At 35.0% G+C, this 18,093-nt stretch overlaps 1 protein-coding gene across 5 annotated transcripts in view; it reads right to left on the bottom strand.

Moving 5' to 3' along the window:
- The window catches only part of NPNT (nephronectin), a 78,161-nt gene that overhangs the window by 33,093 nt on the left and 26,975 nt on the right, over positions 1-18,093 (bottom strand). For 3 of the 5 annotated variants that reach the window (XM_008055884.2, XM_008055886.2, XM_008055887.2), the window contains 2 exons: positions 9,247-9,339; positions 790-909 (listed from right to left, as the gene is read on the bottom strand). In XM_008055884.2, the coding sequence (XP_008054075.1) occupies positions 790-909; positions 9,247-9,339 (213 nt within the window). Of the gene's footprint in view, positions 1-789; positions 910-5,234; positions 5,325-9,246; positions 9,340-18,093 lie in introns of all 5 variants that reach the window. The other 2 variants (XM_008055883.2, XM_008055885.2) reach the window with 1 other exon arrangement.

Below are 18,093 nucleotides of genomic sequence, written 5' to 3'. Positions count from 1 at the left end.
TCCATGCTATGCTTATGCAATGATAAATATAATTAGCTAAGTTTTTATTTTCTAAAATGCAACCCAGTTAACTGACCCAGTTAACCCAGTTTTTAGTTTATTTCTTAAAAATCAAGTCCTCACTTGTTGGATATCATAGGAATACAATCTCAATTTGGTTTTCAGCTTGTAGAGCATTTTAGGGCATTGTCCTTCTTATAAACACATCCAAATGATAGTAGGAAACACATATTTCTTTCTTACAAAGATACACATGAAATCTACTTTTCTGGTATCATGTTCATTTATTTTATTAATTTAAAATAGTTTTCTTAAAGGTAGGCTATTATAAAAGCTTAAGTCTTTAGAATATTATAATAAAATATAAAAATGAAGTGAGAAGGTATTTATGAATGATTTCAAACCACTCAACAGACCTGATGAGTTCTATCCAAGTTGTCCCCCAATAGTCACTAATGTTCCTTTAAAAAAAAAAAACCTGGAATAGTTCTTCTATGCCCAGATAGAAGATGGATAAACAGGTTGGGCAAAAAGTTAGAAAATAAACTTAGTTTTGAGATTCTTTTTCTAAATACCATTTCCTAATCAATATGATATTGGCACTCATGGTAAAAGAATGTTATACATCTAAAATGGTAACTCTTGTTTTGATTTTCAGTTCCTCAGGCACATATATAAACACATGTACACATCTTGCTTATGAGGGCCACTGTCACCAAAGCAGGTTACAAGAGCACAGTAGAAATCAAGCCTAAAGCACATATAAAACAGTTAAGATTCTTGACATACTTGAGCAGGAACCATCCGGCATAAGCATATATCCATTGAGACAGTAGCACTTGTAGCTGCCATAAGTGTTCATGCACCTGTGCTTACAGGGCCGAGGCTTCAGGCCACACTCATTTAGATCTGAAACAAATGTGGGTTGAAACAGAAAAATCACAAAACCTCAGCACTAATGTAAACCATTTAAAATTCTTTTCGATATTAAAAAAGTAACAGGAAAGTAGGTCAAGCTATAGTAACTGTCATTCGTATAAGAGAAAAAGCCTGTGAATGCAATACCAATGTGAAGGTTGGTTACACTAGGGACAACCAGGAGTTGCCACAACTTTTATGGATCCCTTTCCATGAAAGACTAGAAGATTCTCCTCGCAACAGGTGCCTACCTTATCATCTCTAGAAAAAGCAGCATACGAACCTCTTCATGGGTAGATGCGCTCTATCATCTATCATGTATCTGACTGCCAATATTCTCCAAATATCTGTCTTCTATTACTAGATTCACTCCTAAAAACTGTAATAATATTCTTTCAATGTCTTCTTTTCTCTGTTTAAAGAATATACCACATGAGTATATTTTGCTTTATAAGAAGTACACAGATTTTAAATCATTTGACTGTTTTGACCTTTTCAAAGGAAAGCTATGTTTTCAGAGGATAAGGACTACAAAAATTAAGAGTGATCATTATAGTGTTTTTTCTCGTTCAGTTTTGTAGATTTTATAGTGATCTCAGATTAAAAAGAAACTTCAGTTTCCTACTTTAGCAATGCATTCAAGTCACAAAATGAACTTAAAAACAAACCTGCCAACATATTTTCATTCATTCAGCAGTTAAGAAGGGCATATGGAAATACTAATGAACAAATATAATGGACTATTATGTATTTTAGGTTTATTGGTTTAAATATCAATATGAAATGAATTAATGAATTTCACATTATGAAGATGTTCTAACCCAAGATGAACACTGCCTCAAGTGAACATAAAAACTCATAATGGCAAATAAGCATTGAGATAGTAATGCCTCAAAAATATACTTCATTAAAAAGAAAGAAGACCACATGTTTGTTTTGTCTGGAAGCACCAGAACAAGTATCTAATTAGCATAATTTAATTAGCTATTAATCCATGTCATTAAATAAGAAATATAGAGAATATATCTAGTTACAAAGTTATTTTCAAATGGAATCAAACTTAAATCTGGTCCGCTTGTGTATTAGAAATCTACATATTTTACTTAACTAAACCACTAAGTTACATTATATTTTAAAACCACCATATAATTATTTCATCTAAAAATTGTTTTGACTCTCTTATTGGTTTCCAACTTGGTCTTTTTTAATGCAACTGTAAGCAGATCCCCAGCTGGATAAAGTCTGGAAAGGTTAAATAAACAAACCAAATACCTTTGTCATCTCTTATGCTTTCTTCAATTTGCTACTTTCTTGTCTCTTGCCCAGTCAAGGGTTTTCAAAACAGAATTACATTCTAAAATATTTCCCCAAAAAAGTTTCCTCATAGAAGTTGCTTTGCAGATTATATTATCAAAAATATTTATTTCTGTTAATGGAAGTAAAAATTAAGGAGGAACAACTGAGTAAGAAATTCTCTCACCTTCCCATATTCTTCTACCTTGTATTTCAATATTTATTAAAAATTAAAGTCAGGGAGTCTTTTCTCATATTCTAAGAGAAGTTAATTATCATTCCCAATATTGTCCTGCAAAGTGTCAGCTGTCTTTGATAAAATCTTTGATTGAAACTATAGCAAATTGTATTTAATCTGAGTACACTGTTAGAGAAAGGCTTTGTGTTTTAAATATTTTTCTGCACTAAAAATATAATGAAAACTCCACAAGAAAACAATAGAGTAAGACTTAATTCTGTATCTCAAGAGGATATTGACAGATATTTTTTTAAGTGTCAATAAAGAATCCCTAGGTTTATTTTTAAAGAGTCACAGAAACTTTTATGGGTCCTTGAAGGGAACTGGTCAGATATTTATACCTCCAGGCCGCTCATAAACAAGTAGCATTTATGCTGATGGAACTTCCTTCTGACACTATGTCTATGGACTAAAGCTGAACTTCCGTTGAGGCAGCTCTTCCACAACCTAGTTCCAGTCTGGACCAATAAAGGGTCCCTTAGGATTGCTATGGGTATTTTCATGATCCAGATTAGAGCTGCCGGTGGTATTAGAGACGAGCTTCAATTCAAATTTGTCCTTCCCCTCCCATGGTAAAAATACTTGGGGTTAAGAATTGTGAAGCTGAAAGGAAGTAAAAAATCTGGGAATCACTGTGTTAAACAATATGGGAAAGGAAGAAAACATGCAACATTCAATGGTTAAATGTAGAGACATTTACTGGTTTTTTAATTATTTACTGTTTAATACCTGCTACTAAACTGGCATGTGTATCCAAACATATGGAAAGCAATTTGAGAAAGCTGAACTCTCACAGCTGTGGTGGACGTGATGACTTTTTCTGACAGTTGGTTGGTGTTGAGATCCCCAGTGACTGCCATCATTGCCCCATCTGCCACAAGCAGGTGTCTCCTAAAAACTTCACAATGACCCTTACAAAGACCACTGCAGAAATTATCAAATGGGATTCCACAGTATGCATCCTTATCAAAATTTGCCAAATATCAGACTTTTCCTAAAGGACAGAGCTTCAAAAGATTAAATGCATGTGGTGTCCCGATGAGGCACCCTTTTGTCCTCAATTTTCTTGAGAGCTTCTCTTCTATAATTGTTACCTTATTTTCTTATTGACCTAGTGCTTTATTATATGAGCTAATATGTGCTGCTTCCAATTACTGCTATATTCAGTATTACACTTTGTTGCAACTACAGACTAAAAACACACTTGTGTTACTGTAAATTAAGTCAGAAATTCAAAAATGACACTTCCAAATTATGGTAAATGCTCCTGTAATAATAAGCATAACAAAGTAAAGACATCAATCATTCTGTATCAAATAAATCTTAAAAGTTGGTAAGAGAACTTAGGAAATAAAACTTTGGTGTTTTTATTTTAAATTTACTTTAATCTTTCTTTTTCTCTGAAAGTTTATAATATAATAAAACCATAAGAAAAATCTATATAAAAAACGTAATGAATTCTATCATGTACCTATTTTATTATACCAAAGGATAGAGCTTTCTAATTAAGCCACTTACATTCAAATGCTTTAATTATTAGGTCTACAGTAAAGAACATCTATTACCATTAGGAGTACATTTAGGCAGGTTGGTGGACTCAGGAGCTTGGATGGAAGAAAGGGAAAGGGAGAAGGGAAGGGGTCCAGAACAGAAATGCAAGCTGCATAGCATTATTATTACACATCAGGAAAAAGGAATCAGAAATTTTATTAGCATGCAGACACCGAAAAGTAGCTTGAAAAATCTGGAAGAGACTCACTGAATAAGATAACCCAATGGATTTTTAAGAAATATAAATTTTCATTATGTTAATGCATTTGGACTTTTTCCTCCTTTAATGTGTAAACTGGGCAATGTTTCAGAAATCTAAGCTTTTAAATTTTATCTGACTGAAGCAGAGGTCACAGGTAAACAGCTGTCGATATGTCAACTACCATAACTTTTATTCTTTAAATTACCAATGACTCGGAAATGAATTCCATTGCCCTAATTCCTTGTGCAGAAAATATACAAAAACACCAAGTTCCCTATCAGCAGAGACAATGATTAATCATTCAACTATTTTAATTCAGTTAATCTAAGTTCCTAGACTTATGAGTGGGTGAAGGATAAAGTCTCTTAGAAGAGGGACTGTAAAATTATGCTACCACCTTGCTTTTCTGCAAAACTTTCCAGCATAATAAAGAGATTAATATTTTTGGTGTTTCTATTTTCACATCAACTATGCAGGCAAACAGGGCAGGAATTACTGTCCTCCTATTACTGATTGACTTCTTAAAACCCAGACACATTAAATGACTTGCTCACAAACAGCTAATTAAGTGCCAACCTGGAATCAGAAATTAGGCTTCCTGATATTATTAACTGTATACCCAAAGGAAGATGCTAATATATGGTTTGATTTCCAGGTAACCTAAACTCTACACCTGAAGTAAATGGTGGTGGGGGAAAAACCTCAATCTTTTCTAAAATCTACTTCATAAAAGGTATAAAAAACCCAATTTCAGAATGCTTTGGAATTCCAGACTTTACCTACATATGAAAGAAGTTATTTTGGTATTTGATTTTTAGAAATATTTCAAAACTCAGGAAAGAAGAGGAGAAGCAATGATATTGGATGCATTAAAAGGATGGTGGAGCTCCGTGCTCCTGCTGCTTGCTTTACATGCTCAGGGATGAAGGCTGGGCTCTCCTAGGCAGTCCTCAGAACATTTGCAAGAAGTGACAAACTGCAGGAAGCTGTGCAGGTGGGAGGAGCAGACCACCTGAGAAAATACACGCTCACCCCTTGAAGGTAAACTTGTGACTTGACGATCCAGGGGTTGGAAAAGAGGCTGCTCAGTGCCTTGGTCAAGAGAAGTTGGGGAGTGCTCGTCTTCACACCAGGAAGAAGGTAATAAGAGTCAACTTTGAACTGATGTCATTTTTAGCCCTAAAAATCTTTACAAGTATACATTAAACAATTACACAAGTTGGTGGAGTTTTAAGAGAATGCTTTACAAAATAGTTTCTGGTTCTTCTGGTTTCTCTTTTTCTTTCATTTTTATTTTCTTAAAGCTTTATCACTGTTATCTTGCTTCCTAAGAACACCGCATACATTAAAAATTAAATTAACACATTATAAATTAACAATCCATCACTCTCATACCATTAAAAAAATCAAGAAGAGATGGTCATTTTTTAAACCATGATTTAGGAAAGAAAAAAACAAAGAAACCAAATTATACATTTGAAGAAAAGAAGAAAACAAACAAAGAAAGAAGAAAACAAAGAAGAAAGAAAAAACAAAGAAACTAAATTATAAAGAAGAAAACAAAGAAACCAAATTATACATATATTGACCATAATCAAACTACTCTTTCGAAAAGTAAGGCTGTAGGTAATTATCTTAGTATTAGGGCTAAAGCACTTAGATAGTTGTGCTCAGCAAAGTAATCAACTTTCAGATGTAACTAGTCTACCAAAAATTTAATGTCTGGTTCTGTGCCACAAGACTCCAGTTCTTTTCTTGGGATAAATAATTCAATATATAAAATATAAACTATGCCAAAACATTAGTAATTGACATTTATAAACAGTCCTTCCTAACTTATTATAAAGCTCACTGTAAATTAATAAGAATGTCTTTCATTCCTGAAAACATGCAATGATATATTTACATACTAAAAATCATTCCCCACTGGGAAAGTTATAAAAAGATTATTATCTATAATAGCATTTTTTTTTTTTTTGGTCTGGAGAGAAAGGGGATTTGTACGGGTACAGAAACACATGGCAAGGGAAAATATGCATGAATAAAATTACCTGAATTGTATCCTATATCTTTAAAATTAAAATAAAAAGAAAAAGAAAGTAAGTAGGGAGGTGGAAGCAAATGATCAAAGAGAATCTTTCCAGAATCTGGGTTAGAATTTCATCTTCTGTGAAAGGTAACATGTGCCATGTTAATGATCAACCCTAGCTTATGATTTTATATCTGATCTAGGTATAACAAATCCAGAAAATGACTCAGAAGAGCAAGCCCACAGCAGAGCACGCTGAGCCTGTGACAAGGCTGTTCAATTAAGCTAGTTCCAAAGTGCAGCCTTCTCTGCTATTCTGGGTCCTCCCCAGGCAGCTCTAAATGGCACTGGATAAGTGCTTGTCATTTATTCAAGTTGTTTACTCCACCAAGCAAGTTTTCAGGGGATTATCTCTTAAAGTACATAACTGGCAACAAAATTGTTAGTGAATACTTGCCTTATACCAAAACCTCCTTTTAATCAAAAGCTAAATTCCAGTTCTGTGAAATTATTTCAAATTTACTTCTTGACATTTCTCTCCTCGAGAAAAAATAAACCTATTTTGTTTCCTATATCTCTGAGGTATGTTTTCAACTTTATTAAAATGTATGGGACTGGATAAAAACAACTTAAATTAATCTGTTATGTAGCAGCCATGGACAATTTGATCTAATAACTTTTGGGAGTCTCTTGGCAGCCCTCACACTAACCCAGGTCAACCACAAAGCCTCTCTCAACCTGCAGGATTCTCAGTCCATGGATTCAGAGACAGTCTAATACTATACCAGACAACTGAGGGAACTCTTTCAAGTTCCTACAGCATTCAGGAACAGTCATTCATTTAACAAATATTTAGTGTGCACTTACCATGTGCAAGTCATTTTAAAAGTAGTTTCAGGAGCTGTGAAATCAGAGACACCACCAAGTGTTTCTGCTCTCAAGGAGCATAAACTTTGCCACCAGGAGCCTGATATGCTGCTTTTTTTTTTTTTTTTGTAAAAAGGGCAAAGAAAAAAATGATTAAAACACCTAAGTGTACTCTACACTCTAGTGTTATTTGCAAGATTGGACTAGAAATTATATGTCCAGGGTCAGCACATTTTTCCAGATGTATAATACCATTTTGCTACTATTGAAATTCTCTTCTCCCACAGGAATATGGCTTGGGAAGGATTGTAACTTGGTATATTCCTTTTTTTTTTTTTTTTTTTTAGAGAAATACATATATGTACAGGAAAAAATACAAGGTAAACTGGTTTTCTGAAAATAAGAGATATCCAATGATAAAATTTTATTCTAACAATAGTTTTAATGTCTTTGAAGCATGTTAAAGTTGATGTAACTCCTGCAAATAAGTTTAAATGAATTTCTCTGCAATCACAAAAGTGGTTTCTTTTAATACTTTTCTTTATGTAACGTCCTGGTGTTTGGATGACAAAGTTTTATGGTGATGACATATTAATGAAACTTCTGAGGGTTTATGTTTACCACTTAAAAAAAAGAAATATACTGGAATTCTAAGATAAACGCTGATAACTCAATAATTCAAATCTAACATGCTGCTACTTGTAAACTTAGGCTGGTAAAGGAAAATCAAGTGAATTTTTTAAAAGGTTAAGTTGAGATAATAAGCACACTACTAATTTCAGAAAGACTAACTCAGGCATATTTGGCTAATTTCAAGTTAAAAAAAAAAGGCTGTAAAATAGAAAAAAAAGCAGTAGAAAAATCAGTTCTCAATCAAATAGCAGATAATATAAGAACATACTTTAAAATAACACTTTCTTCTACCAAGGGACATGCCATATTTTACAGCAAGGATTTCACGTGATGGCTCATGAATAATTACATATACTTCCAAAAAAAATCTATGTTCTGGATAAATTATAAAAACTACATCTATAAATTACTTAGTTTATGTGACACACCTCAAGGAGTATCCTGGAATGAGTATCAGATACTAAAAAACATAAGTAGTTCAATAATATCATTTCTGTATCAGATGAGGTCAAGTATCTAAGAGGTAGTTATATGTCACATTATTATTTCATTTAACATTTAAAATTATAGGAAGTATAATTTGAGAAATAAGTAAAAATTAATTCATCCTTTTAATCTAACCCTAACTTTTCTTTATTTCTAGCTTAACTCCCAATAATAGGAATTTGGGGCTGAATTTAATTAAAAAGACAAGTCTTGTCTGACTTGTTAGCATGAGTCAGAGGATCACATTTCCAATTATATCTTCGTCATCCAAAACTTTTATAGTAGAAAGAATATGGATTATATAGCTCTAAGTTGACATACTAGCTCTTTTATAAACTAATTCTGTTAACTTGGGAAGATAACATCCCTGAATGTCATTCTCTCCAACTGAGAAATATATAACACTCTACCTCCTAATGTTGTTGTAAGGATGCAAATAGATAATGTATATAAGGTGCCTATTTATATATATTGGGACACTGAGTGTTTTATAAATGTTTGCTTTTATGAACAATCAATACTAGTTGTTTATAAGTCACTTGCTAAATTAATTTGTCAGAGCACATTCCAAACTGGTCAGCAGTTGAAGGGAGATTTAATCACAGAATCAAAGAGCTCAGAGTTGGAAGGAACTTCCAGATTTCAACTCAAACCCCCTACCTGGTGACTGGCATTAAAGATCTGGGATCTGAGGTGGTTAAGGATTTGCCCACGGCTTCTCATCTAGTTAATGGAAGAACAAGTAATACCAGAAGGCTTCTACATTACTGATACTGTGATTCTCTTCTTCAAAATAAATTTTCATTAGTATCAGAGCATAAGGGGATACAATCTGTTTAATTTTCCTTTGATAAAATAAACCTGACAACATTTAATATTGTTATATTTTTATCTATTAGCAAAGTGGCATCTCATATATTTGGGAAAAATAGCTATGGAAAGTAGTTTGAAGTGAGAATTAAATATTTTTAATTTGGCAGAAACAAAGGTGGCTTATGGTTGTGTATTTGTGTCAGATTGTTTTCATACCTTGATTGCAGGTTTTTCCAGCATATCCAGGATGACACTTGCACTTGTTTGGTCCGATACATTCGCCATGTTTGCATCGTGGTTGGCACACAGCTGTGAAAAAAGGACACTATGATTATTTTCAGGCTACCAGAACACCAATTATATGGCAGTGATGTCATGGACAAGTTTAATAATAAAAGACAGAAACTAGAATTTATAACAAAGTAGCAGAAATATACAAAATTAGTTTCCTATAAAACACTGCTTGTACAACACACATATTTTATATATTATATATATTACATATATATGTAGGGGTGTGTGTGTATGTTGTGTGTGTGTGTGTGTAACATTCAGGGCTGGAAAACTCTCTAAACTTGAGGATAATACTTCAATAGTAAAAAAAGAAAAAGAAAAAACTAGGCAAAATCATACATAAATGTAACTGATATTTGTCTTATAGTTACAAATTTGCAATAACTTGCACCCACAATCTCAAATTCATTCTCTTAAATACACTTCAGAAAGTAGTCCTTAGTCCAAAGATATTAGATATGAATGAAATCCAGATACCTTTGTATTAAACAATAAAATACTTATTTTACTAGAAGTGGTATTTCTAAGCATGAAATGATTCAAAATGAAACTAAAACTAATATGACATTTTTTGTAACTTCAATTTAAGGGTATTTCTGTCATCTTGATCTTTCTTAACCCTATGATTCATCAAAGTTGCTCTGCAATCTATAGCAGCTTTTCTATGTCCTATCATAGCAAATAGGAAGTTCTTAGTTCAATATTTACTCTTTTCCATCAACTGAGCTCCTCTTCCCTTAATACCTCAAAATGCTATAAATTCCCACTCAAGTATTTTCACTGTCTAATTGGAATTTGTTTATATCAGTGGTTCTCAACTGAGGGTACTTTTGCCCCTGGGGGACATTTGGCAATGTCTGGAGATACTTTTGCTTATCATACCAGGAAGGAGGCACTACTGGTATTTAGTGGGTAGAGGCCAGGGATGCTGCAAAACATCCTAAATGTGGGTTGAGTTAGACAACCCAGCCCCACAACGAATTACTAAGCCCAAAATGTCATAGTGCCAGTTGAGAAACCTTGCTCTATACCAAGTATGTGTACTGTATGTCATTATGCCAGATACTACATCAGATGAAAAAGAATTGTATCATGTGATTTCTGGAGCCCATAATCTATAAATGCAGAGACAAAACCACATGCTTTTAATTCAAGGTGACATTTTTGCAAATGTGGGACATATTTGAAATCTGTGAAGAAAATCACACAAACAAATCCATATATGTTTGTATAGAAAACTTCATAGAAGAGGCTTGCTTTGGATCTTGAAGCACGGATAGACAGAAAAGGAAGCCGACTACTAATGGAGAAAAGAAATTACACAGCATGGTAGAGCATTATTTAGTTAGGGGATACTAGGAGGCTGCTTAAACTAAAGAGATAGATAAATGCTGGCAGAAGAGTAAGAAAGACTCATAGGTGAGTAGTAATCAGATGATGTTGTTCCCTAAATTTCAGATTGAAGAATATGCACTTCACCAGTAGGAAATGGGAAGCTTCTGTAAAATTATCATCATCAGGAAAATCACCTGATAAAAATCAAAGCTCTGGGAGTATTAGCACGGGAATGATACATAGGATGACCGGGAGAGAGTCTAGAGGCAGAGAGAGCAGTTAGAAGATTAGTGAATCATTCAGGTCTGATATGAGGAAGGCAGGATTTGTGTTGGCCATAGGAAGATGGGCTTCAGTGATCACTGAGTGAAGACCAGACAGACCTTGAAGACCAAGGGGAACAGAATAAACAATGCCCCTGAGGTTTTTGTTTTGCTTGGTTTGAGCTGGGGGTCTCACTATGTGACCCAGGCTGGAGAGCAGTTGCACAATCATAGCTCACTGCAACCTCAACCTCCTGGGCTCAGATGATTCTCCTGCCTTAGCTTCCTGAGTAGCTGGAACTACAGAATTGTGCCACCACACCCAGCTTTTTTTTTTTCTTTTTAAGAGATGAGGTCTTGCTATGTTGCCTAGGCTGGTTTTAAACTCCTGTGCTCAGCAATCCTCCTGCTTAAGCATGGAATTACATGCTTAAACCTCCATGCTCAGCCAACAATGCCCCTGAGTACTGAAGCTCTTGAAACCTGTTCCTTTCCCTATTTACCCCCACTGTTTTCCACTCTGGGATATGCTCCCAGCTCCCTCTCTGATAAGTCTCAAACATCATTTCCTTTAAAACTCGATCACTCCTGCAAGCTTGATGTGCACATTAATTTTGTTGTTTTCTACCTTTCTTCACTCGACTCACTAATCCTCCCCTCACCAGGCATACCACAGGGCTTCTTTGCTAACTTTACTTTCAGTCCTTTCTATCTGTTGATTTGTTATCCCAACTGGATCCTGCAGCACTATAAACCCTTAGATGGTGCAACATAGGAGGAATTTAAATGAAAACTTGCCAAGAGAAAAGATGAGCACAGTGTAACTGGTGGAGAAATACACTTGGAAAATTTTTGAAATGTGATTTTAAATGTGGCATTAAATTCAAAGGGAAACAATTTTGTTCAGATCTATGAAAAGAAATGCACTGTCCAGGAGGGCATTCCAGTATGATTTTTCAGTCAATTATACACCTGGCAGATGGTTTATATGTTGTTTTAAAAACAAATTCCGGAAACAAGCCACTCTTTATGTAATATCCAGGCCCCATCACCATGAAATGAAAGTTCAAAAGAAAATGTTTTAATACTAAAAGAGAAGTTCCATAACTCTTAACATTTATGTATGAATACAAACTGAATAATCAAATATCACTAAGGCACACAGATTGCCATATTTAAAAAGAAAAAGTAAATACTGAAGATCATTAAATGCGAGTCTGGGTAATAACTGCCTAAAATAATTAAAATTTGAAAAGTATCTCTAAAATATTAAGAAGTAGTTGAGAAAATGCCACTTAAAAACATGAAAAGGTTTACTTAGCACACTTTATGAAACCATTTAACTTCAGGCCCCCAGGCTGTGTTGCCTTTTGACCCCCAGACCAGTTTGATGGCCATTCATTTATAGTACTTTCAGGTGTTTTATAAGAACAAAAGTGTTTATTGTTCCCTCTTCCTTTTTTGTTGTTTGTTCTCAGGAGAGTGCCCTAATCTTGGGCATGTCAAATACACACATTCCAAGAGGCCAAGACTGTTAATGATTCTTCCAAGTTTAGGGAGTCAATATTTCAAAACCAACTGCTGTTTGCACTTCCATCTGACAGACTATTCACTGAATAAACCAACAATCCTCAGATTAGTCAACAGCTATTAAATGGGATAGGATACTCATAACACTGATATAATCAATTTCTTTCCTCTTACAAATAGAAACTTTTTGGAAAATGTGGCACAATAGGACTTTCTCCTATGACATTGGAGACATTAGGTCTGGAATGGACTTCAATAAACATGTATCAAACTTTTGTTATATACAACGTGTTATACCAGGTACGTGTAGGGAAATGAAAAAGTCCCAGAGGATATGAAAAATTAACTTTGGAACTATAATGTATTGGCTAAACCATGGCAAGGGCAATGATAGAGATGGCAGAACAAAGGAGGGTAGGTAATAATTGCAATTGCAGGTTTTGGAAAGGCTTCATGTATGAACTGTGGTGTGAGCAACATGCTAGAGGCAAGAGCAGTTGGGATAGAAGACAAAAGACTTTCAGAATATGAGCAAAGCAGTGGGAAGAGTTGGTAAGGGGATCACACCTCAGAGGATACCAAGTGTTTTTGTGGGGCTACAGTATAAAGTGTTTAAAACAGCAGATGAGATCAAGAGAAAGGGTAAGAGATCATAAAAGGCCAGCAGGATTCTGATAAGCATCTATCTTTCCCTTCTGCTTTAATATGAAATGCATTTTTCATTTGTATATTTTGAATGGGAGATGAGCTAGCAATGAAAAACTACATTTCCTAACCTCTTTGGCAGATACAGGCAGTCAAATGATACAGGCAGGCTAAACGGCAGAAAATCTGAAGTTATTGGGAGGGGCTTTTTCAGTGCTGGGTAAGGAGTGAGCTGAAGGGTGTGCCTTCCTTGGTCTTCCTGCCTAGAATGCGGAGGTCATGGCTGAACTAACTGTGACCTCTTTATGTTCATGAAATGAACTTGAGAATGGAAAGAGGGTAGAGCAAGAAGTCACATTAACCCCAAATCGTCATCCTAGCAATCTTGGGCACTGTTCTTTGCGCCACTACTACTTGCAGCCAAATACAATTCCTATCAAGCCAGCAAAGGTTTCCTTCGGATATAAACTTAGAATAGAAGTATTATGAATGGATCCGAGTTCAGAAATAAAAACTGTCAAATTCATTTTATACCTATAATAGCATATACTCATGGGAGTGTGAAAAAAAACACTTCATTTCTAAGTAACTAGATTAGAAAGTACATACCCATCTCAAAACTAGAGAAAAATAACCCCCAACTTCTATATAAACCAACTCACCATCTAATAACACACTCTACTGTAATGACAACTCTCAGGGGAAGGTACAAACCAGCCTTTACAACCTGTATTACTCTGCAAATAGCAGGTCTTCACCCCCTCTCCCCCCACACACAAGAAAAAAAAGGATAAGTGCTTCATTTTCAGTGATTCATTTTCAAGTGGCCTTCTAAAACATCAAAAACAGATAATACAATTGATTCGGAGGAAACAAAGTGCCTACTGTGCTACAGGTCAATCAGAAAAGGCAGTATTGCTTCTCTGACCACGGCTCAGGAATAAGAAGCTTGGGCCATATTTGACAGCCCACTGTCCCTGGCATCCAAAGATGGTTTAGCAGCTTAATAAAGCTAATATAAAGTCCAGGTAAAGATCACAGATAATCAATGGATGACAGATTTTCCCCAAAAAATATCAGTTGCCAGAATTAAGTCCGAATGGGCAATCATACTCAAAATTTACTCTCTAACTTTCCTGTAGTATTATCTCCAAAGTGCCCTTAAAATAACCTCCAAGACATTGCTTTAACTAGAAAAAGAAACAAGTCTCAACTGGCAAAGCAAACATAGCTCTTTAATGTCACGTAGCCAAGTCTCTTTTGTTTGACTACAATCTAAAATTTTACTCCTAAAAATCCATCCTAACTGACGTGCCTGGGGTTCTGAGAGCTGGACAATATTTCTAGTTCTGATTTAAGTAGTGAGTTATCAAGTTAGTTGGGGAAAACTGAACTCCCATATCAGTTGTATAATGCTTCTCATGTAAATTAATCATGCTGGGAGTCAAGTGCCAGCATTCAAAAAATAAGGACACGTTGAGATGCCCAAGCAGATAGTGGCTCTGGAAAGTGATAAGGGAAAAACCAACCCAGCCTCAGAGGTAGTTAGTAACTAGAGAAGAGTTTTCTTAATATAAATAAGTTTATCTTTAGCATCCTAAGACTCATTTGTAATTTTTGCAGTCTACATCATGTTATTATTCAGATGTGGCACCACTAAAGGCAGAACAAAGCATTTTGTCCTCCAGGTCACGTTACGTAGAAACTAAGGTGACACAGAGGCATGCAAGGGCAGGGCAGATGAATAAATAGATACAAAACTGGGAGACTTCAGGGAGCACCCATTACATCTAACAAGCTTCATGGAAACCAGATAGGGACAAATTCATTGGAGGAGATTAAAAAAATATAATGAGGAATATATTTTTCAAATGGTAATTGGCCTTGGAAAAGGAAAAGTTGCTGAAAGCAGCAGGAAACCACCCACTGCTGTATTAATAGGACCTGGAAAGAAGAGAGGCAGACTCTTACAGATTCTGCTAAAAAGGGCCTTAAGCCACTGCACATCACATGCAGAACAGGACCCAGAGAAAGAATCTTGCTATGCAAAGTCTCCAGAGGAAAACAACTGTCCAACTTTCCTAATATCCTGTATTGAAGTGTAATTATCTAATGTTCAAATCTAAATTCCTGCTGCAGTAAAAACTGAATAAAATAGCCTCTATTATCACTATAAAACACTATTAAATGCTCTCATGAATACCGAACTCAATACTATGTTATATGACTGACGGAATGTATCCTCTCAATATCCATATAAAGTAAGAAAGAGGTAGACATTATCTTCATTTTACCAGCAAATGTGCAAGTACAGAAGATTAAGTGACTCGACTATATTCAATAAAAACGTCTTATCCCAGTTTCATGCTCAATCCACTAGTTCCTGGAGTCAGAAAAAATACCAGAAAGGCCAGCATTTCAAGTGGATCTGAAAGGGAGGAGAGTAAGATTATAGTAAAACACAAAGCAGGAAAGGATGAGAAAGGTAGAGAATGTCAATGGTGATTAAAAGCATAAAAGTATTTAAGTTACATTTTCAGGAAGTAAAAGTTACAGTTAAGAACACAAGCTGTCATTTAAGAAAACTAAAGTGAGCTGGGCTCGGTGGCTGTAATCCCGCGCCTTTGGGAGGCTGAGGTGAGTGGATTGCCTGAGCCCGCGGGTTCGAGACCCGCCTGGGCAGCGAGACCTCATCTCTACAATAAATCAAAAAATCAGCCGGGCGTGGTAGCGCATGCCTGTAGTTCCAGCTACTCGGAAGGCTGAGGCGGAAGGATCGCTGAAGCCCAGCAGGCCGAGGCTGCGGTGGCCGGGAGCAGCCACTGCATTCCAGTCTGGGCGACAGAGTGAGACTCCAACTCAAAAAAAGAAGAAGAAAAAAAAGAAAACTAAAGTAATCCTGCTAAAATAATTTAAAATAAAATAATCTCTTTGCTATGTTGCCTGTTTTATACAGATGCTGAATTTAGAACCAAAAATATAGTAGAGAATTGTTATCGCTTTTGAAGTGTTGCTTCAAAAGAATACATATGTATATATTTTTTGCTTTGGGCGTCACATTTAACAATACCGCAATTAAGAACTGAACTAATCACAAACTATAGTCAAATAGTCAAGATCAATCAACTGATGTCATTTAGAGCATGAAGTTAAAAAAAGTTTTCTATATTTCTAATAATATCGTCTCTTAAGAGCTGTCTGACAATAATATATTTTATTTTTGTCTTCTGGAACATCCAATTCAGACACATTTCCCATACATCTCTCTCAGATGAAGTAATAAAATTAATTTTTAATTCCTGAAGTAGCCCCACAAAATAGAAGTGGCTATATCTTTGCATCTCAAGCCAACTTTTATTTATCATTATTAAGCACTATCCCTTTTCACTTGAAAAAAAAATCTACACTTGAGAATTATTGTCATTTTCAGTTTACTTGGAATTTTAACTTCTTCTTGCTGTTTACATTGTGTTAGAGTGGAATTTAAATTAATGCCAAATAAGATTTTAAGAACACATAAAAAAAAGTATTACTATTTATTTGGAAATGTGAGTAGGGGTTTTTTGTTTGTTTTTTTAAGTAGGGTGTCAGTAGCAATGAGCACACCTAGCATCTAGATCTTTGTTTCTAAATACTATTTCCAAATAACAGGAATCAGACTTGGGGCAGTGAGGCTAGAATATGTTTTCTGTGGCAAAAAGCAAGTAGGTACTCAAAGAATGGTAGAGACATGTGAAAGGAACATACAAGCTGCTTGGAGGAGTTCAACTGACCAGATCTGGGATCATTTGAGCATCAGGAAGAATAATGATAGTTATTGATAAAAACTGATTAACAAAATAATCTATGGGTCCAAAGAATCTATGATTCTAACACAGAAGAGGACCTGAGCTCCTCTTTACAGAAGAATCCCTACTAATATGTAGAAGGAATGGAAAAATCTGAAAAATGCAATTTTACAACCACCATTGAAATAATTAATTTGAGAAATGATTATCAATAGATGTTAAAACTTTTAACCAGTGAAAATTTGGTGGGGAACAGAACAGTCAAACAGTATGAATGTATCATCCCACAGATTACTTACTAATTACAAAGAAAAGAAGATGCCTTTTGGTGGAGAAGTCTGGAAGACTCAACTTAATCAAATGATCAAACTTAACATCACAATAATGGAACAAATGGGCATTATGTGTAATAGAAATATCATAACGTATGATCTCCTATGCAATATTCTTGCTAAAAAATTTAGTCTGAATGTAATGATGCAGAAAACACAGACAAATTTAGATTGTGGAGCATTTTACCAAGCAATCGATATGGACTCTTCAAAAATGTCACTGTCAAGAAGCAAAAAAAAAAAGAACTGGTTTTTAAAAAAATTTTTGAGTAGAAGTCTCACTCTATCACCAGGCTGGAGTGCAGTGGCACACTCATGGCTACCACAGACTCAACCTGCTGGGCTCAGGTGATCCTTCCACTTCAGGCTTCCTAGTAAGCTGGAACCACAGGTGCACACCACCATGCCTAATTTTTTTTTTAATTGTAGAGATGAAGTCTTGCCACGTTGCCCAGGCTGGTCTCAAACCCCTGGGTTTAGGCAACCCTCTCTTATATGCTTCCCAAAGTGCTGGGATTATAGGCAATAGCCACTGTGCTCTACCCTGTTTTAGATTAAAATAACTAAAATTAATTAAAGAGGAACGTCGACTAAATGCAATGTTCTATCTTTGTACCTGGATAAAAAAAGAAATAAATCTATAATAACCATTACTGAAACAATCAGGGAAATCTAAATATGGACTATTTATTATATAATATTATTGTGTTTATGTTAAATTTCTTAAGTATGATTATAATACTGTGGTTTGTAGGCTAAGTGTCCTTGTTCTAGGGAGATGAATGCTGAAGTATTTAGATATAAAGTGCCATCATGTCTGAAAATAGAGTAGAGAGAGAAAGAAAATGTATAAAATGTTAACAATTTTAGACAAAG

Source organism: Carlito syrichta, unplaced genomic scaffold (genome assembly GCF_000164805.1).
Source record: "Carlito syrichta isolate Samal-C Ts95f unplaced genomic scaffold, Tarsius_syrichta-2.0.1 Scaffold302017, whole genome shotgun sequence".
Lineage (NCBI taxonomy): Eukaryota > Metazoa > Chordata > Mammalia > Primates > Tarsiidae > Carlito > Carlito syrichta.
This window is presented reverse-complemented; position numbering and strand designations above follow the sequence as displayed.